The 22,380-nt window shown below is 42.5% G+C and overlaps 1 protein-coding gene across 2 annotated transcripts in view; it reads left to right on the top strand.

The window, feature by feature from the left end:
• Nucleotides 1-22,380, top strand: part of LOC148121887 (interferon-induced, double-stranded RNA-activated protein kinase-like) — a 56,851-nt gene that overhangs the window by 17,070 nt on the left and 17,401 nt on the right. Inside the window, exons 10-12 of one of the 2 annotated variants that reach the window (XM_087907338.1) lie at nucleotides 2,383-2,505; nucleotides 3,515-3,637; nucleotides 20,534-20,714. In XM_087907338.1, the coding sequence (XP_087763464.1) occupies nucleotides 2,383-2,505; nucleotides 3,515-3,637; nucleotides 20,534-20,714 (427 nt within the window). The remainder of the gene's footprint in view (nucleotides 1-2,382; nucleotides 2,506-3,514; nucleotides 3,638-20,533; nucleotides 20,715-22,380) is intronic. The other variant, XM_087907339.1, reaches the window with a different exon arrangement.

The raw sequence follows: 22,380 nt of genomic DNA on the forward strand, positions 1-22,380 counted from the left end.
ACTAAATGGAGAGAAACTCCCAGCGATCCCACTGAAATCAGGAACAAAACAAAGTTGTCCACTCTCTCCATATCTATTCAATATAGTTTTTGAGGTCCTAGCTAGAGCAATAAGATAACAAAAGGAGATCAAGGGGATACAAATCTAAAAAGAAGTCAAATTTTCACTGTTTGCTCATGATATGATAGTTTGAATAAGCACCCCCACAAAAAATCTACCAAGGAACTTCTACAACTCATAAACACTTTCAGTAATGTGGCAGGATACAAGATTAACTGAAAAAAATCAGTAGCCCTCTGTACACAGATGATAAATGGGCTGAGAAAGAAATCAGAGAAACATCATCCTTCACAATAGCCACAAATAGCATAAAATATCTCGGAGTAACTTCAACCAAACAAGTGGAAGACTTGTATCACAAGAACTTTAAATCTTTGAGGAAAGAAACTGAAGAAGGCACCAGAAAGTGGAAAGATCTTCCATGCTCTTGGGTAGGCAAAATTAACATAGTAAAAATGGCAATCTTACCAAAAGCAATCTACAGATTCAATGCAATGTCCATCAAAATCCCAGCAAAATTCTTTAGCAGAAAAAAATAACGACACCTTAAATTTTGCAGGCAAATGGATGGAGCTAGAAAACATCATTTTGAGTCAGGTAATCCAGACACAGAAAGACAATTATCACATGTACTCACTCATAAGTAGTTTTTAAACATAAAGCAAAGAAAATTAGCCCACAAATTACAATCCCAGAGAACCTAAACAACAATGAGGACCCTAAGTGAAACATACATGAATCTAATCTACATGGGAAGTAAAAAAAAGACAAGGTCTTCTGAGTAATTTGCCAGCATGTGAACCTTGAGAAAGGCTTGAAGGTGAGGGGAAGAGGCAGGAGGTGAGCAGGGGAAAATGTAGAGCCCAATAAAAATCATTAAAATTAAAAAAATGATGCTGATTTGGGATTTAGGGCTAGGCTTCAATATGAAGAAAAACCAAGAATGCATGCCTTTAATACCAACACTTAGGAGGCTGAGGTAGATGGATTTCTGTAAGTGTGAGTGAAACCTGGTCTACAGAGTGAGTTCCAGGACAGTCAGGGCTATATAGAGAATCCTTGTACAATTAAAAAAGAAAATATTAGAAAAATCAAGAATATTGTGTTGGGCTGTGTGAAGCTGTTTTGTTCTATAAATGAATGTAGAAATGAGAAAAATGAGGAAATAAAAAGTCTGTTTGTTAATAAAAATAAAAATACAGTGTAAGATGGAGGTGGTGGCCCATGCTTTTATTCCAGTACTCAGGAGGCAGGGACAGGAGTATCTCTGTGGGTTTGAGGCCAACCTGGTTTACAGAACGAGTTCCAGGACAGCCAGGACTACATGAAGAACCCTGCCTCACAAAACAAAGCAAAATAAAAAACAAAGGTGCAGAGTCACCGAGGAAGACCGCTGCCATCAATCTCTGGCCTACACACGCGCATACACACACACACACACACACACACACACACACACACACGCATGCACGCACATATGTTTTCGTAGTTACATGATCTGTATTCCCATATTTATATGCTACACATACAATTGTAATTACAAAATCAGACCAGAGTTAAGGAAGAACAGTCGTATGACAAAAATGGAAACAAAGCCCCGAGGTCAGCCTTCTGTGGAGAAAGCACATGCTTGGCGTGTAATGAACAAGGACACAGCGTGATGAGATGAGGTTGGAAGAGAAGTCAGGAAAGCGCTGCATGGCACCTTGTGGGCTGTTTAAGATTTTCCTGTTCTTTGCTGAATGCAAAGGCTAAGCTGGAGGAGGTATAGATGACGGGGAGAACTGATCCGACCGAGCTTTCATAGCTAAAGGAAGGCAGGAGAAGCGGGGTATCAGTCAGCAGGTCACCACTGCTGGAGCCCGAGGGCTGACCCTCGGTGAGGATGCTGCAAGTGGAGAAGAGTGGGCAGATGGTAGTGATACAGGCTAGAAGGAGGAGCAGGGCTTAATGATTGGATGTGGGGCTTAAGGAGGGGAAGAAGCAGGTTGTTCTAGTCCAAGGAAGGCTCAGGGCTTCTGCTTTCCCTCTGGTACCTGTGGCACACAACTGAGTGATTCTTTCTAGATTTAATACTTGGGGGTAGGGGGGATTTCTCATATTCTTTGTACTCAGTGAAAAGGATACTTCAGTGTGTCCTATGTACAGCCAGAGGGGGTGATCTGTTTTATTGATCCTCCATCAAAAGAGGAGAGAAGGAGAAGGAAGAAGACATTGTTTTGTGACTCAAGAGCTCTATCAAATGTTATTAAAGACAAGAAAGAAAGAATCATTTTCATCTAACTAAACCTTAGCAATGACAGCAATATCAATCTTAACTAGGTTTCAGAAGGATTTTGAAGACATAGAAGAAATTGGCTCAGGTGGATTTGGTCAAGTTTTCAAAGCAAAACACAAAATTGATGGGAAGACTTATGCTATAAAGCGTGTTAAATATAACACAGAGTAAGTAAATGTCTGGTTTTTGTGAACACAGTGTGTTGACCTTCACTATTCTTTATCTATCTGTCCTTCATTACTTACTTACTTGTTTTTTGTCCTATTTAACTTTTCATTATGCCTACAGGAGTTTGGCTTATTCTGAAATGGGTATTTCTTTCAGTTTAAAAATATGATTGCCTCTAGCCGGGGGGTGGTGGCACATGCCTTTAATCCCAGCACTTGGGAGGCAGAGGCAGGAGGATCTCTGTGAGTTCGAGGCCAGCCTGGTCTACAGGAGCTAGTTCCAGGACAGGCTCCAAAGCTACAGAGAAACCCTGTTTTGAAAAAACCAAATATATATATATATATATATATATATATATATATATATATATATATATATATATAATTGCCTCATGTTGAAACAGTCCTGGACCCTGAAACTGTTGACTTATTTAGTTTAAGGTGATTTTCTCAGTTTTTCTCGTTTTGAGATTCTCTGCTCTCTGATGTCTTTAGCTTGTGTCAAGCTGACATAAAACCATTCAATACAGGGTAATTTCAAGAAACTATTACAATGTCTTAGCTCTTGAGCCCAAGCCCTGTATTTTTGTCATACATTGAAAGTTCTAAATTGGGTTCTGCTTGCTGCCTGGGTTACCTGTCTTTGTTGCCCAAATGAGATTCACTTGTAAAATTTCAAGATTTTGAGACCCATCTACACAAAATATCAGATATGATGTAGCTACTGAAAATTGTGTTACAGACACTTAAGATAAGATACAAATGATGTTTAAATTTTAGATGTCTGTCCTTTAAGCCACTGTCCTTTCTTTTATGTTGAGAATGAGAACAACCGTGGTTCTATGCACTCAATCCCTTCTGTTCCCTCTTGAGTTCTGGCTCTCCTGCTAAAACTTAGTGTGGGAGCCATGGTGACTATCCAATGTACGTTGCATCTGCTTACCTGAGAAGTTCCGTAATTATCAATGATAGGCAATAACACATTTGTTTTCTGGGTGCTTTTAACTAGGAAAGCTGTGCGTGAAGTAAAAGCGCTGGCAACGCTCAATCATGTCAACATTGTTCAATATCATTCTTGTTGGCTGGGAGAGGACTATGATCCCAAGAAGATCATAGATGGCAATTCAAGTCGGTAAGAAGAGATTCTCACAGCTGCAACGGGATGAAAGGCACTTGTCATTTATTTTGTGAGGGCCATCACATTTAGTGGTCACATTTAATTTTTCATCACATGTAATGATCAGAGCAACCTCTGAAAGACACTGTGTTTGTGTAGGCAAGGCGACAATGAATGACCTTGCCCTCTCTGTTCCTCTCTATCTTCTGAACTTCTTTTAATTTCTTTGTTTTAGACTCACTACATAGCACAGACTAACCTCAGGATGGTCAGCCTGCCTCAGCCCACAAGCAATGTGATATCACAGGCACATGCCAGTATGCTTAGCTCACAGTTGCTTTAAAAAATATTTTTAATGGAATGGGGAGATGGATCAGTGGCCAGGAGTGTGAATCACTCTTGCAGAGGGCCTATATGAGGTGGCTCACGCCCACCTGTAGTTCCAAATCTAGAGTATCGTCTGGCTTCTGTTGGCACCTACATTCATGTACACATACCCACACAGAGACACAGACATGTAATTGAAAATAAATATTAAAAAAAAAACCTTTAAAACTTCCTTTTTAAAAAAAATCCCGTGTCCAGCATTCATGACCCTATTGTTCTCCATAGAAGCAGTGCAGGGCATATACTGTTTATCGGAGTTAAGACAGACTTAACGTGTCGATGCTGAATCCAAAGGTCTCCTCTTCTGCTGCTGAAACTTGCCTGTCTCTCTTCTCAGAGGCTCCTGGCAGTGCACCCCTGGAGTGTAGCTGTACCACTGTGGTGGAGTGGTGAGCTATGGCAGGACATGCCATGCTGGCATCCCTAGTGCTTTATTTTGTCTCAGCCACTTTCTTTCTTTCTTTCTTTCTTTCTTTCTTTCTTTCTTTCTTTCTTTCTTTCTTTCTTTCTTTCTTTACTTTAAAAATAATACCAATTAAAATTTTCACTTCCTCCCCTCCTCCCATTTCCCTCCCGCTCCCCCACCCACTATCCCCACCCCCTCCAGTCCTAAGAGAGGACAAGGCATCCTGCCCTGCGGGAACTCCAAGGCCCTCCCCACTAAATCTAGACTGAGCAAGGTATGCATCCAAATAGAATAGGATCCCAAAAGGTCATTACATGCAGTAGAGACAAATCCCAGTGCCGTTGTAATTGACCCCTCAATCTGCCCCAACTGTCAACCACATTCAGAGGGACCAGTTTGATCCCATGCTCGTTCATTACCTGTCCAGCTGGAGTTGGTGAGCTCCCATTAGTTTAGACACACGGTCTCATTTGGGGAACCCCTCGTGGTCAAGACTTCCTTGCTCATACTCTCCCTCATTCTGCTCTTTAACCAGACCTTGGGAGCTCAGTCCAGTACACCTATGTAGGTCTCTGTCTCTGTTTGATCCATCACTGGATGAAGGTTCTATGGTGATATTCAAGATAGTCATCAGTCTGACTCAGGACAAGGCCAATTCAGGCATCCCTCCTCCACTGCTTAGGGTCCTAGCTGGAGTCATTGCCCTGGACTTCTGAAAACCCCTTCAGAGTCAAACCTCTTGCCAACCCCAAAATGGCTCCGTCAATTAAGGTATCTCCTTCCCTGCTCCCATATCTGTCCTTCCTCCATCTCAACCATCCCACTCCCCCAAGCTCTCCCCAACCCTCCCCTTCTCCCTTGTCTCTCACCCTCTCCCCTTTCCTCTACCCACCCCTGCCATCATGCTCCCAACTTTTGCCTGGCGATCTTGTTTGTTTCTAATTTCCAGATGTATATATGTTTTTGGGGGGGGGGTTCACTTTATTACTTAGCTTCTCTACTATGGCGAACTATAGGATCAATGTCTTTTGTATATGGCTAGAATACACTATGAGTGAGTACATACCATATTCGTATTTTGTGGTCTTGGTTATCTCACTCAGGATAGTGTTTTCTATTTCTATCCATTTACACACAAAATTCAAGATGTCATCATTTTTTACCGCTGAGTAGTACTCTAATGTGTAGGTGTGCCACACTTTCTTTATCCATTCTTCCATTAAGGGGCATCTAGGTTGTTTCCAGGTTCTGGCCATTACAAATAATGCTGCTATGAACATAGTTGAGCAAATGCTTTTGTAGTATGATTGGACATCTCTTGGGTATATTCCCAAGAGTGGTATTGCTGGATCCTGAGGTAGGTTGACTCCCAATTTTCTGAGAAACTGCCACACTGATTTCCAAAGTGGTTGCACAAATTTGCATTCCCACCAGCAATGGATGAGTGTTTCCCTCACTCCACATCCTCTCCAGCATAGGCTATCATTGTGTTTTTGATTTTAGCCATTCTGACAGGTGTAAGATGGTATCTCAAAGTTGTTTTGATTTGCATTTCCCTATAGCTAAGAAAGTTGAACATGTCCTTAAGTATCTTTTGGCCATTTGAATTTCTTCTGTTGAGAATTCTCTGTTCAGTACCACATTTTTTAATTGGGTTATTTAGAATTTTAATATCTACTTTCTTGAGTTCTTTATATAGTTTGAAATTCAGACCTTTGTCTGATGTAGGGTTGGTGAAGATCTTCTCCCATTCAGTAGGTTACCTTTTTGTCTTAATGACTGTGTCCTTAGCTTTACAGAAGCTTCTCAGTTTCAGGAGGTCCCCTTTATTCACTGTTGTTCTTATTGTCTGTGCTACTGGGGTTATACATAGGAAGTCGTCTCCTGTGCCCATGTATTGCAGGCTACTTCCCATTTTCTCTTCTAACAGGTTCAGTGTGGTTGGATTTATATTGAGGTCTTTAATCCATTTGGACTTGAGTTTTGTGCATGGTGATAGATATGGATCTATTTTCATTCTTCTACAGGCTGACATCCGGTTATACCAGCACCATTTGTTGAAGATGTTTTCCTTCTTCCATTGTATAATTTTAGCTCTTTTGTCAAAAATCAGGTGTTCATAGGTGTGAGGATTAACATCCAGTTCTTCAATTCGATTCCCTTGGTCAAAGTCTCTGTTTTTATGCCAATACCAAGCTATTTTCATTATTGTAGCTCTATAATAGAGTTTGGTGTCAGGGATGGTAATGCCTCTGGAAGTTCCTTTATTGTACGAGACTGTTTTGGCTGTCCTGAGTTTTTTTTGTTTTTCCATATAAAGTTGATTATTGTTCTCTCAAGGTCTGTGAAGGATTTTGTTGGGATTTTGGTGAGAATTGCATTGAATCTATAGATTGCCTTTGGGAGGTTTGCCATTTTTACTATGTTGATCCTACCTATCCAAGAACATGGGAGATATTTCCATTTTCTGGTATCCTCTTCAATTTCTTTCTTCAAAGACTTAAAGTTCTTGTCAAATTGGACTTTCACTGCCTTGGTTTATGTTACCTCAAGATACTTTATATTATTTGTGGTTCTTGTGAAATGTGATATTTCTCTGATTTTTCTCTCAGCTTCTTTATCCTTTGTGTATAGGAGGGCTACTGATTTTTTTGAGTTGATCTTCTATTATGCCACATCACTGAAGGTATTTATCAGCTGTAGGAATTCTCTGGTAGAGCTTTTGGGGTCACTTATGTACACTATCATATCATCTGCAAATAACGAAAGTTTGACTTCTTCCTTTCCCATTCGAATCCCTTGATCTCCTTATGTTGTCTTATTGCTATTGCTAGAACTTCTAGCAGTATGTTGAAGAGATATGGAGAGAGTGGGCAGCCTTGTCTTGTTCCTGGTTTTAGTGGAATCTCTTTGAGTTTCTCTCCAATTAATTTGATGTTAGCTCTTGGTTTGCTGTATATTACTTTTATTATATTTAGAAAGGATCCTTGTATATCTATGCGACGCGCTTCCCGACCAGCAGGAATGGACGGTCACAAAATCAAGAATCCTTCTCAATCACAATTTATTAGAGCTCCTTGCTTGAAAGGGGGAATGGGGAACAGGGATGACGAGAGAGAGCGAAAAATCCAAAGACAGCCGCTTTTCTAGGGTGAGAGGCTCGAATGCTGATTGGTTGATGCCATTCTACTAGGATCCAAGGCCACGGGACAGGTCAGGAGACCGAGTCTCTTGAAATGCAAAACAAGGCTCCAGCACACCGGCCTAAGGCGGCAACATCAAAGGATATGTATACCTCCAGGCTGTAGGAGTGCTGGCACTATCTGGCCAAGGCCACATCCAGGCGGCTCCCTACAGCTCCTCCTTTTATTGTCTTTTAGAGCAATAAGGCAAAACTATTTTCCAATCTGGTCCCCACCTCATGATGTGTGGACTGATTAAAGAAAAGAAAAGCAAGACACACCCTTCCCGTGCAATGGGACAATTACTTCCCTGGGAGTGCTAGGGCTGTGTCTGCACACCCTCCGCCTATGCATACCTTCCTCTGTGCCGTGGGACTATCTGGTCCCTAGAGGGTGCAAAGGCTATGCATGGCTAATTGCCTGTGAGCTCTTTTGAGGCTGAGAGCCAAACCTGGGGTGAGGATACACATTCCAAGACTGCCAAGGCCTGTGCCACAAAGACCTTGTCCCTCCTCACTTGGGCTAGCAGGTAGCACACCAATCAAAGACATACAGCACTTCCACCTAGACACAGCATGCCAAGGATATCTCTGCTCCCACCCATCCCCAAGGAGGGAGAAAGGCAGAATAGAGTCAGTCAGAAAATTGTTAAGAGATAAGAGGTTGCACAGGGTGCTGCTCAAGGTGATAACGTGAAACAGTTGCTCTTGACACCGCCCAGAGGGTCATCACTGCTGCCTCCGCACGAATCTTTCACAGCAGGACACTCAGCATCCACTGGATCATCTTTCTTCTTTATTTCTCTTGTCAGTCTCGTTGGCACCCAGATTGGATCTTCACGATTCTGAGGGAAAATGCAAATTGCTCCCCTGGATCTGGTAATTACCTGATCCGGTCCACACCATTTATTAATCAATACATCCTTCCACATGACCAAATCTCGCTCTGTAGAGCTTTCAAACAGGGCATGCCTGTCTGCTGCTGTTTTTCCAGCAATATTTTGAATTAAAAAATTAAGTGTAAAGAGTGCAAGAGAAATCCTTTCTCTGGGGGAAGCTGCTATAGCTATTCCCCCTTTTTGCTTTCGCAAAATTTCCTTTAAATTTCTATTTGCTCTTTCTACGATACCCTGGCTTTGAGGATTGTATGGTAGGCCAGTGGTATGTTCAACTTGTAATTGCTTGCAAAAGGCTTTAAAGCCTTGTGAGGCATATGCTGGGCCATTGTCGGTTTTTAAACGACTTGGCTTTCCCCAAGCTGCCCAGGCCTCTAAGCAATGCATTTTTACATGAGTTACCTTTTCCCCTGCCAGTGGGGTGGCATGAATTATTCCAGAGCATGTGTCCACCGACACATGAACATACTTTTGTCTGCCAAACTCCGAGATGTGAGTCACATCCATTTGCCAGAGTGAGTTTGGCTTTAACCCCCTGGGATTTACCCCAATATGTGGGGGATGTAACATGGTCACGCAGGAGGGACAGGCTTTTACTATCCTCCTGGCATCTTCCCTAGAGATCTTAAACTTTAAGCGAAGTGTATTCGCTGGAACATGATAAAGCTGATGGAAATCTCTAGCTAGCTGGAGTGAATCTGTAGCCACAAGGGCGAGTGCTCGAGTAGCACCATCAGCTTGAGCATTAGCCTCTGCCATAGGTCCTGGCAAGAGAGAATGGGCTCGAATATGAGCAACATAAAAGGGATTTTCTCTTTTTAAAATATGTTTTTGTATTTGTAAAAGAATATTAGACACTGTACTTGAGCTGCGAATTGAGGCTGCAACCTCAAGAGAGGCCACAGCATTGACCACATATTGTGAATCTGAAATTAAATTAAATGGCTCAAGAAATCTCTGAAACACCTCCAAAACCACCAAGCACTCAGTGACTTGGGGGGAATCAGGCCGAAATTGAAAGACCACAGGTTTAGCATTTCCTGCCACCAGAGCCCCTTTTCCGGTCTTTGAGCCATCTGTATAGATAGTTAAGGCTCCTTCTAATGGGTGGGGTGAGGTAATCCTGGGAAAATACACCAAATTTTTCTCCACAAAATTTATTAAGGGGTGCCTTGGCACATGATTGTCAATAACATTAGGGAATGCACAAAGCAGGATAGCCCAGCCATCTACTGTGGCTGTCAAAACTTCTACCTGTTCCCTCGTATAGGGAATTATCAACTTGTCAGGCATTCTCGCAAAGTGGGCTAAGCAAAGCTTTATTCCCATTAATGCTTGGCCAGCCACCAATTCTGGATAATATTGAACAGATCTTGCTCCTATGGAATTTCCATGCATCCACCAGAGGGGTCCATCTTGCCATAACACTCCAGTGGGATAATTTTTTGTTTTGAGAATGCATAGCAAAATTGGTAAGGATGGATTCACTCGCTGTAATTGAGCTGTAGTAATAGCAGATTCTACCCTCTTAAGGGTCTGCATTGCAGCCGGGGTCATGGCTCTAGGTGAACAGATATTAGGATTGCCTTCTAAGATGGAAAACAAAGGCAAGAGCTCAGATCGAGGTATATTTAGATATCCTCTAATCCAATTTATATCTCCCAGCAACTGCTGGAAATCATTAAGAGTTTTAAGGTGATGGGTGCGAATAAGCACTTTCTGAGGCCTGATGCTTTCAGGGGTGATTATAGTCCCCAAAAATTTCACCATCGAAGATGTTTGTACTTTATTTGAGGCTATGTGGAGTCCTTGCTCCTCCAAAAGGGATGTAACCTTTTGGAAAACTTCCTTCAGGGTCTCCTGATGTGGGGCAGATAATAATAAATCATCCATGTAGTGAACAATTTTTACCGTAGGAAATTGTCTCCTAACAGGACTCAATGCTGCATCTACATATAACTGACATATGAGGGCGCTATTGGCCATTCCCTGAGGCAAAGTTTTCCATTGAAACCGAGCATTGGGTTGCTCATTGTTAACAGATGGAAGAGTAAATGCAAACCTTTCCCGGTCCTGGGGACACACGGGAATTGAAAAGAAACAGTCCTTGATGTCCAAGGAAATTACAGGCCAATTCTTTGGTATTGCTGAAAGCAATGGAAGACCCTGCTGGGCTGGGCCCATGACCTGCATCTGAGCATTGACTGCCCTAAGGTCATGCAGTAACCTCCAACCTCCAGAAGCCTTTTTAATCACAAAAATAGGCGTATTCCAACGCGATACAGAATGTTCTAAATGTCCTAGTTCTAACTGTTCTTGTACTAATTGTCTTGCAGCTTCCAGCTTTTCCAAGGAAAGGGGCCACTGAGGGACCCATACCGGCTTATCTACTAGCCAAGGGATGGGCATTGTCTTTTGTGTGGAAGCTACAGCTTCAGTGGCCCCTATGAAAAACCCAAGCCTTTTCTATCTAACTTGGAGACAGTCTCAATAGGATTCTGTCTACCTTGGAGACATTTACCAAGTCCCTTATTGGGAATATAACCCTGACGTGCCATCATTTGCTTACTGGTATCAGAATAATCATTTGTAAGTCTCAATCTCATTTGAGACTGCACATCCCTGCCCCATAGGTTGATGGGCAAATCAACCACAAAAGGCTGAAAAGTCCCTCTCTGATCTTCTGTTCTCCAGACTAACTCCTTAGCACTTATATGCGGTGTTTGTGCATACCCCAGCCCTTGAAGGGACTGGGAGGCCTGTTGTAAGGGCCAGCGTTTTGGCCATGCTTGGGATCTGATGATACTTTTATCTGCTCCAGTATCCACCAGGCCTGAAAAAATCTTTCCTTCTATTTCTAAATTTAAGATTGGTCGCTGATCAAGCTCCAAGGATAAACAAGCCAAATCTACTCCCATGGGAGCAAGGCTTTTGTCCTTTAAGACAAGCCCCTCTGCTGGAAGCTTATTACGCCCTGAAGGCAGAACTAAGAGTTGAGCTATTCTGTCTCCTGGGGCGATGGAAACTACCCCGTATGGAGAATGGCAAAGAATTTTAATGCAGCCTTCATAAGCAGGGTCTATGACTCCAGGATGGACTATCAGGCCTTTCATAATTGAGGATGAATGTCCCAAGACTATGCCAACAGTATCTTTTTCTAATGGCCCAAACACGTCAGTTTCTATGACCTGAACTCCCATATCCTGAGTTAATAGCAGTTTGGAGGTGGCACAGAGGTCCAGCCCTCCGGAGCCTTTGGCTGTCCTTCTTGTTGGGACGATGGAGTCATCTCGGGGACTGCCATCGTGTTCTGAATTGCCCCAAATATTTTTGGGCCCTGGGTGCATGGGCCCCTCAATCCGTTTTTTGACAATGACTGAATAGGCATAGGAATAAGTTGTCCATTTATATCCCTAACTGATCTGCACTCATTAGCCCAATGTTTCCCTTTCTTGCATCTGGGACAAATGTCTGGCTGCCTCTGCGATGTTGCAGCTGAGAGCCCTGAAGAATCTGAGGCATTATGACTATTGGGACATTGTTTTTTGAAATGCCCCAACTGTCCACATTTAAAGCATGCCTTTCCCTTATCTCCTCTGACACCTCTGGCAGCAGCAAGCACAGCAGCCGCCAGCCCTGCATTGGTTAGAGGCCCCCCAACTTCACGGCAGGCTTTGATCCAGGCTTCTAATCCCTTTCCCTTTACTGGACCTATTGCTCTTTGACATTCCTTGGTGCTCTGCTCAAATATTATTTGCTGGACAAAAGGCAATGAAATATCTAAATTCCCAAACATTCTTTCAGCTGCCTCTGTCATCCTAGCCACATAATCAGAGAATGGCTCTGCAGCACCTTGAATAATCTTGGTTAGGTTACCAGCTGTTTCACCTTTATTAGGGAGTGATTTCCATGCTCTATAATGAATCTCACTAACCTGCCTATAAACCTCCCAAGGATAATGATTCTGATTTCCAGCAAATGCCCCCTGTCCAAGAAGCATATCAGCCGTCCACTCTGGGTGGCCACTTTGTATGTTAATGCGCTCTTGGGTCTGAGCCTTGTCCTGGACTATAGATTTAAAATCCAGGAACTGCCCTGCTGGAAGAGCTGCTCTTGCAATCTCCTGCCAGTCTGTAGGAGTCAGTGCTACTGTAACAATCCTTCTCAATAATGCGATTGTATAACTGGCATTTGCTCCATAATTTCTCGCAGCTTCAACCAAATCCTTCAGCTGTCTGTATGGGATTGGTTCATACCACCTATTATAATTCTGTGGCTCCTCAAAAACAGGAAAGGCAGCAGCCAGTTGCGACCAAGTTTGCCTTCCTATGAAGCTGTGACCTTCTGTAGCTACCTGCTGGTACATGGGTGGAGGGGCGGATGGGGGGAGGGCAGCAGGAACTGGCGCCTCGTCTCTTCTGCCCTTTGTAGTAAACACATCAACATCGCCCCGCCTCCGGCTACCTTGCTGCTCTTTCTCGGATTTAGCAGCCGTTCCCTCTAGTTGTTCTTCCTCCTCTGATAAATCTAAATCTACAAATTCTTTCACTACTAAAGCTATGGGGCTTCTCTTCCCCTTTTCTCCTTTTTTTATTTCCGGATCCTTATCTTTTAATTTTTCCTTTTTCTTTCTAGGCCTACACTCTTGTTCCTCCTTCTGATCTGATTCTGAAAAGCTGTCCTGATGTTTCTGTAATGCCTTGCGACCCTGTTTTAATATCTCTATATTACGTTCTTCCTTCAAGCAGTCCCGCACCATCCTCCAAAAAGGAAGTGTGCCTCTCCCAATATTTCCTTCTGCTTGTTCCAAATCCCTGCCTAGCTTATTCCAAGATGGTAAAGTTAGGTCACCTGAAGCTGCAAACCAAGGTGAGACATCAACAATGTCTTTTACAATGTTAGCGACAGTGCTAGAAGAGATCTTTAAATCACGCTGTCGCAAAAGTGCCTGGATTGAGCGATAAATCTCCCTGGGGTTCGAGCTGGCTCCATAAGAATTGCCCATGATGCGCACTTACCCCCTGGGCTAAAGAAAAAAACCTCCTTTTTACTTACAAGGAAGTCCTTTTAGAAAAATGCTGCTTGATCTACTGCGGACTTAGTTTTACTTTTGACTAGAGCTGTAGTCGCAGCAGCAAAGGCACTCACCACCTGGTTAATCACAGCGCAACCCAAAGCAACAGAGAAGAACAAATGCACACATTACCACTCTGGACCAGCCTTAGCAATCAGCTTACATCTGGAGGATTTCCTGACGTCAGTCACCGCTCTTTGTGTTGAGTTCTGAATTCTGCTCCCTCCTTGGCTTGTTCAAATCCGGCGTCCCGGTTTTCAGCACCAAAATGCGACGCGCTTCCCGACCAGCAGGAATGGACGGTCACAAAATCAAGAATCCTTCTCAATCACAATTTATTAGAGCTCCTTGCTTGAAAGGGGGAATGGGGAACAGGGATGACGAGAGAGAGCGAAAAATCCAAAGACAGCCGCTTTTCTAGGGTGAGAGGCTCGAATGCTGATTGGTTGATGCCATTCTACTAGGATCCAAGGCCACGGGACAGGTCAGGAGACCGAGTCTCTTGAAATGCAAAACAAGGCTCCAGCACACCGGCCTAAGGCGGCAACATCAAAGGATATGTATACCTCCAGGCTGTAGGAGTGCTGGCACTATCTGGCCAAGGCCACATCCAGGCGGCTCCCTACATATCTAATCTCTCCAATACCTTTATCATAAACGGGTATTGAATTTTGTCAAATGCTTTTTCGTCATCTAATGAAATTATCATATGGTTTTTTTTCTTTCAGTTTATTTATATGATGGATTACATTGATAGATTTTTGTATGTTGAACCAGCCCTGCATCTCTGGGATGAAACCCAGAGATTTCAATGGCTGATTATAATGGCTGATTTTTTTGATGTGTTCCTCGATTCAGTTTGCCAGGATAATATTGAAAATTTTTGCATCCATGTCCATGAGCGACATGGTTCTGTAATTATTTTTTTTTTGGTTGAGTTTTTTTGCGGTTTTGGTATCAGGGTAACTGTAGCTTCATAAAAAGAGTTTGTCAGTGAGCCTTCTGTTTCTATTATGCGGAACACATTGAGGAGTATAGGTATCAGCTCTTTTTGAAAGTTCTGGTAGAATTCTGCACTAAAACCATCTGGCCCTGGGCTTCTTTTGGTTGGGAGGTTTTTGATGACAGCTTCTATTTCTTTGCGAATAGTAGGTCTATTTAAATTGCTCACCTTGTCTTGATTTAATTTTGGTGTATGGTATCTATCAAAAAATTGTCCATTTCTTTTACATTTTCCAATTTTGTAGAGTACAGTCTTTTGTATTAAGACCTATTGATTCTCTGAATTTCCTCAGTGTCTGTTGTCATGTCCCCCTTTTCATTTCTGATTTTTTTTAAATTTGGATGTTCTCTCTCTGTATTTTGATTAGTTTGTATAAGGGTTTGTCAATCTTGTTGATTTTCTCAAAGAACCAACTCTTTGTTTAATTGATTCTTTGTTTTGTTTTCTCTGCTTCTATTTTGCTGATTTCAGCCTTCAGTTTGATTATTTCCAGTCTTCTACTCCTCCTGGGTGAGTCTGCTTCCTTTTTTTCTAGAGCTTTTGGATGTGCTGTTAAGTCTCTAATGTGAGCTTTCTCCGTTTCCTTTATGTGGGCACTTAGTGCTATGAATTTTCCTTTTAACACTGCTTTCATAGTGTCCCATAGGTTTGGGTATGTTGTGTCTTCATTTTCGTTGAATTCAAGAAAGACTTTAATTTCTTTATTTCTTGCTTGACCCAGGGGTGGTTTAGTAGTAGTTGACTGTTCAGTTTCCATGAGTTCGTAGGCTTTCTGGGGGTAGTATTGTTGTTAAATTCTATCTTTACTCCATGGTGATCAGATAAGACACAGGTGGCTACTCCAAGTTTTTTGTATCTGTGGATGTTTGCTTTGTTACAAGTATGTGATCAGTTTTCAAGAAGGTTCCATGTGGTGCTGTGAAGAGGATATTTTTCTGTTTTGGTGGAATGTTCTATAGATGTCTGCTAAGTCCATTGATTCATTACATCTGTTAGATCTCTTCTTTCTCTCTGTTAAGTTTCTGTCTGATTGATCTGTCCATTGGCGAAAGAGGAGTGTTGAAATCTCCTACTATTAGTGTGTGGGGCTTGATGTGTGATTTGAGCTTTAGTAATGTTTCTTTCACATATGTGGGTGCTTTTATATTAGGGGCATAGATATTCAGGATTGAGACTTCATCCTGATGAATTGTTCCTGTTATGAATATAAAGTGTCCTTCTCCATATCTTCTGATTGATTTTAGTTTGAAATCAATTTTGTTAGATATTAGGATAGCCACACCAACTTGTTTCTTAGGTTCATTTAATTGTAAAACCTTTTCCCAACCCTTTACTCTGAAGTAGTGTCTGTCTTTGAGGTTGAGGTGTGTTTCATGTAAACAGCAGAATGTTGGATCCTGTTTTCACAATCATTCTCTTAACCTGTGCCTTTTTATAGGTGAATTTAGTCCATTGATATTAAGCGATATTAATGACCAGTGGTGGTCAACTCCGGTTATTTTTTGGTGGTAGTGTTTGTGTGTTTCTCTTCTTTGAGTTTTGTTGGTGGAGGGTTATCAGATGTCTGTGTTATTGTGAGTGTTGTTAGCTTCCTTGGGTTGAGGTTTTCCTTCTAGTACTTTCTGTAAGGCTGGGTTTGTAGATACATATTGTTTAAATCTGTTTTTGTCATGGAATATTTTGTTTTCTCCATTGATAGTGAAAGAAAGCTTTGCTGGGTATAGTAGTCTGGGCTTGTATCCATGGTCTCTTAGTGTGTGCAGCACATCTATTCAAGACTTTCTGGCTTTCATAGCTTTCATTGAGAAGTCAGATGTAATTCTGATAGGTTTACCTTTATATGTTACTTGACCTTTTCCCTTTGCAGCTCTTAATATTCTTTCCTTTTCTGCATGTTTTGTGTTTTGATTATTATATGGTGAGGGGATTTTTTTTTGATCCAGTCTATTTGGTGTTCTGTAAGCTTCCTGTACCTTCAAGGGATATCCTTCTTTAGGTTTGGGAAGAATATCCCTAAGAAGGTACAAGAAGTTTTCTATAATTTTGTTGAATATATTTTCTGGGCCTTTGAGCTGGAGTTCTTCTCCTTCTTCTACCGCTATTATTCTTAGGTTTGGTCTTTTCATGGTGTCCCAGATTTCCTGGATGTTTTGTGTTAATAATTTGTTGGATTTAATGTTTTCTTTGATCAATGAGTCTATTTCCTCTATAGTATCTTCAGCACCTGAGATTCTTTCTTCTATTTCTTGTATTCTGTTGGTTATACTTGTCTTTGTAGTTCCTGTTCATTTACCCAGATTTTCCATTTCCCGAGTTCCCTCAGTTTGTGTTTTCTTTATTACCTCCATTTCAGTCTTCACATCTTGAACTGTTTCCTTTACCTGTTTGATTGCTTTTTCTTGGTTTTCTTGGGTATCTTTGAGGGATTTACTGATTTCTTCAAAATTTTTGTTTGTCTTCTCTTCCATTTCTTTAAGGGAGTTCTTCACTTCCTGTTTAAAGGTCGCCATCATTTTCATAAGGTTACGTTTAATGTCTTTTTCTTCTACTTTTTCTGCATTAGGATGTTCAAATCTTCCTGTTGTGTGTTCGCTGGATTCTGGTGTTACCATGTTGCTTTTCAGGATGCTGGAGGAATTCTTGCACTGGCGCCTACCCATCTATTCCTTCAAATAAGGCCAACAGAGTCTTGGCATCTTGGTCCAATCTTTGCTGTGGCTGACTGAGTGCTTAGGGAGTTTTTCTTGGTCTGCCCTCTCTTGGGTCCCCTCAGCACTGGAGCAGGCTGTGTTGCAGGATTCCAAGGACCTTGCAGGTGAAAAGGTGGGCTTGGGGGCAGGGTGGGATGGGGTAAAGAAGCTCAGCAGCAGAAACACACCCCACTGGATGGTCAGAAAGACTTAGGGAATTGGGAGAGCCTGGATTTTGTCCCCCTGGGAAGGTCCCAGAGAGTGGTACTTCTGGCCTCAGTCCCTTCTAAAGGACTGGGAATTCTAAAAAACTGGCCTTTATCTTTGAAAGTTATTCAGATTTCTTGGGGATAGCCTTCTACTGGGGCCAATGGAGACCTCATCATTCACCACGTCCTGCCTGTGTCCCATCCCCTCCTTGTGCCATGGAGAACTCTAGGCGTTACTGACCAACAGGAGATAAAAGGTTTCATTATCTTTGAAGGAATTATTGGCTACATCATCTTCATATTATCTAGCATGTGTGTGTTCGAGAATATATACATTTGATATCAAGCCGCCAACTTAGTTCAGAAGAAAATACAAACTGGTTATCAAAATAATCTTCTGGCTTCTGTCTTACAGCAACTGATTCATTGACCCAGCTTTAGGAGTTTCTCAATGGACTATTATCTTGAGATTTTTTTTAAAATTTATTACATTTTTTTAAAAAATAAATCCAAATTCCCACTCCCTCCCTTCCTCCCATCCCCTCCACACACTCTTCCACCCCACCCCCATCTAATCCTCAGAGAAGGTAAGGCACATTGCTTTGTGGAAGGTCCAAGGCCCTATCTACTATATCCAGGCTGAGCAAGGTATACATCCAAGAGAATAGGATCCCAAAAAGCCAGTACATGCAGTAGAGATAAATCCCGGTGACACTGCTAGCAGCCCCTCAGTCTGCCCCAGCCAAACAACTGTCAACCACATTCAGAGAGACTCGTTTGGTCCCATGCTCTTTCTTCCAGTCCAGCTGGAGTTGGTGAGCTCCCATTAGCTCAGTAAACTGTTTCAATGGATGAACTCTTCCTGGTCTTGACCTCTTTGCTCATATTCCCTTTCCTTCCACTCTTCAACTGAACCTTGGGAGCTCAGTCCAGTGTTCCGATGTGGGTCTCTGCCTTTGTTTCCATCTGTTGTTGGATGAAGGTTGACTTGTCCTGTAGTCAGACTGATGATTATCTTAAAGATCACCATAAAACCTTCGTCTAACAACAGAGGGATTTTTTTTAACCTTCTGTTTGAGACTCTGTCCGCATGATGATAAAGATAGTACCTGACACACTTTCTCATTTTTAAAATGCCCGTTCTGTGCCCTTTGTAAAACAGATGTTCAATTAACTGAAGATGACTTAAAATTCTTCCAAATTGCTCTATATAATAATGGAAAACCTGGATTTCTGCAATTAGGACTGCTCATATCTGTTTTAAAAGTGATCAGAGATCTTCAGCTTTAAAGAAAATATAGGCTCATGATGCGGGAGAATTGTCTGTATTCTGTCAATCATATTTTAATAAAACGCTGATTGGCCAGGCAGGAAGTATAGGCGGGTCAACCAGACAGGTAGTAGAGGCGGGGCAATGAGAATAGAATAAGGTTATGGAGGAGGAAGGTCCCTCCACCATTCCTGTGCAGACCACCGAAGAGGCAACATGTAAGCTGTCACACTGAGAAAGGTACTGAGCCCGTGTGGCTAACATAGATCAGAATAATGGGTTAATATAAGTTATAAGAGTTAACAAGAAACCTGAGCTAATGGGCCAATCAGTTTATAAACTTATGGAGTCCTGTGTGTGATTTTTCTTTGGGGTTTGCCAACTTGTTGGGGTGCCGGGCGGGACAGATACCCCAACAAGCCGGCCCTTCATGCTACGGGCTCATACTTTATAGATAAACCTTTGAGGCTCTATATACTTGAGAAATTATGATTTGTATAAAGCGATTTGTTTTATTACATTTTTTTAAAGTTTATTAAAATACGAAAATCTCCATTTCCGCCCCTCCTCCCAACACCCTCCCACTCCCCCCACTCCCTCCCCTCCTCCCTCTCCATCCCCAATAACAGTCAGGGTCTCCCACCCTCTGGGTAGTTCAAGCTCCTCCCCCCTCCCACCAGGTCCAGGAAGGTGAGCATCCAAACAGACTGGATCCCAAAAATCCAGTATATGCAGAGGAAACAAGTCCCAGTGTCATTGTCAATGGCTTTTCAGGAAGACTCCAGGCCAGCCACATTCAGAGAATCTGGCTGGATTACATGCTCGCTCAGTCCCAGAAAACTGGCCTTGGTGAACTCTCATTAGATCAGTCCCCTTGTATCAGTGGGTGATCGCACCCCTCGCGGTCCTGATTTCCTTTCTCATGTTCTTCCTCCTTCTGCTCCTCGTTTGAACCTTTGGGGACTCAGTCCGGTGCTCCAATGTGGGTCTCCGTCTGTATCGCCATCCCTCGTGAGATGAAGGTTCCCTCTGATCTTGCCTTCCTTGCTCACGTTTTCTTTCCTTTTGCTTCTCGTTTGGACCTAGCGAGTTAAGTCCAGTGTTCCAATGTGGATCGCCGTCTCCAACTCCATCCATCACCAGATGAAGGATCGATGGTGATAAGCAAAATATTCATCAGTATGGTTATGGGCCAAGGCCAGTTCAGGCACCCTCTCCTCTGTCTAGAGAAAAATCTGAGGATCTCTCCTTGGACCTGGGATCCCATTTATAATCAAGTCTCTAGTAAACCCTAAACTGACTCCCTTAGTTGAGGTATATTCTTCCCTGATCCCATATCTATCCTTCCTCCCTCTCCCCCTCCCAGTCTCCCGAGCATTCCCCATTCCTCCCCTGCTCCCTTCTCCCAAACCCTCTCCCCTTCCAGCAACCCTCCCCCCACCAAGCACCCGAGGTTACCTGGGACTCTTGTCTATTTCCAAACTCCAGGAGGAAAACTACCTGAATTTTCTTCAGGTCCACCCTCCTATCCAGCTTCTCTAGGATCACGAATAATAGGCTCAAAGACCTTTAATTATGGCTAGAATCCACTTATGAGTGAATACATACCATATTCCTCTTTTTGGGTCTGGCTTACCTGACTCAGTAAAGAGTTTTCTTTTCTTTTCTTTTTTTTATTATTGCATGTTTTTATATTCAGATATTTATTCTGAGACTTGTTTGAATTTCATAAGAAGTTAGAATTTTTAATTTTTCTCTATTGCTGCTTTTAACATATGGTGAATTTTGTGTCCAGATCAAAGACCCAGTGCCTTTTCATTCAAATGGAATTCTGTGATAAAGGAACTTTGGAGAACTGGATGGTGAATGGAAAACAGAAGAAACCAGACAAAGATTTACTTTTGGAATTATTTGAACAAATAACGACAGGGGTTGATTATATACATTCAAAAGCTCTGATTCACAGAGATCTTAAGGTAAGGGGAAGGTGCTTTGTTAGTTGATAAACACACAGTTTAATGACTTTAAAGTGTATTTTCTCTGTTTTCAATTTGTGCTTGGCTGTTAGTCATGATAAAATAACATTTCTCTAGCCTGCTGGACTTAAACAGGGTCTGAAACTTACCCCAGTTGCCATTCCATTCAACTGCTCAGCAGATCTCTGGTCCTGAGAACTCACTGTGGCAATGACCCTATCAGAAGTCCTGTTCCCTCCAGGCTGTATTTAGTGTGATGGTCATTGCCTAAGTGTAAACAGTAGGAGCTCCCTTTCATAGACTGAAAATAACTGTGGTGGTTGCCAGGGATGGCCCGCTGCTCAGACCCCTAAGTGTGGTGGTTGCCGGGGATGGCCCGCTGCTCGGACCCCTAAGTGTGGTGGTTGCCAGGGATGGCCCGCTGCTCGGACCCCTAACTGTGGTAACTGTGGTGGTTGCCAGGGATGGCCCGCTGCTCGGACCCCACTTCTGGTGTTGCGCTGCCCTGCTCCACTGTGGTTCAGCTGCTGTTCCTGAGGGCACATGCTGCTGAGGAGTCCACAGCCTTGCCCTAGTGTTTCCCTGATTGGAGTCTTCTCCCCCATAATTAGGAAAACCAATGCTTTCAAATATTCACCATCCCTCTTAGTCTGTTTGCTTTTATGATCCAACAAGTTTCCCTGTTTTCCCCCCATCAGCAAGAAAGGAGAGACGCCAAGGAGTCCAGCGATTGCCTTCTTTATCACAACCCTACCCTAATTCACTCGAGTTCTTCCTGATAGCTTCGTTCATGTTCTTCACCAGACATGCATGCTTCCGACTGTCCTCTTTGGTTCTGATTCCTTTACTTAACCTTTCTAGATCACTAAGCCTCTGCCTTTTCTGCTCTAAGGCAGAAGAACCTTATCCAAGTGAATCTTGGCTACCTGGGTCTAAAACAGCCAGAATGAGGAATGATTCAAAAAGTTCCTAGGAAAAATAAGTACCCCTGTTTATAGCTGCTTGCAGAACCAAGCTAGAATGAAGTGCCCATCAAAACATTTGAGTTGTGTTTGCCTTGCATTTGTGAACTTAGTAACTTGATATCTGAGTCTTCCTATTTCTAATATTTCTCTGTAGCAATACCTAGAAATGTTCTTAAAAGTTAGGAGATTTTTAGGAATGCTATGTTCCAACAGATAAATGAGGACCAGAATGGATGGCACATACTAGTAATCCCAACATCTCAGCACCTGAGGCAGGAGGATTATGAGTTTGAGGCTAGCCCGGTCTATAAACATAGATCCTATCTCAAGCACATTCTAGTTTTTGTTTTTATTCACTATCCCTCACTTTAGTATAAATCATACACAGGATTATGTGGTTCTTCCAGATCTGAGGTCCTTCTGCCCTCTTCTCTGACTTTTCTACTACAATGCTGCTTCCTCTCATCTCAGAAAGGATTGGAAAGATGTGCTTCAGCTGTCTCCCAGTGAACGATGTTTTAAAATCTATTGTTACATGAGGTCTCCAAGAGCTGACTTTTTACTGTGTTAGAGTCTTGAGCTCCAGGCCACAGCTGTAGGACCATATGGTTTCTAGAGAGAGGGCGTTCTCTGCTTCTCTGTATCTCATCTCTGTGCCAGAGGGGTCAGCGCTGTCCAGATCATTGAACCTAGCCTCTGCT

The sequence above is a fragment of the Myodes glareolus genome, chromosome 6, assembly GCF_982192425.1.
Source record: "Myodes glareolus chromosome 6, mMyoGla1.1, whole genome shotgun sequence".
In the NCBI taxonomy this organism is placed as follows: domain Eukaryota; kingdom Metazoa; phylum Chordata; class Mammalia; order Rodentia; family Cricetidae; genus Myodes; species Myodes glareolus.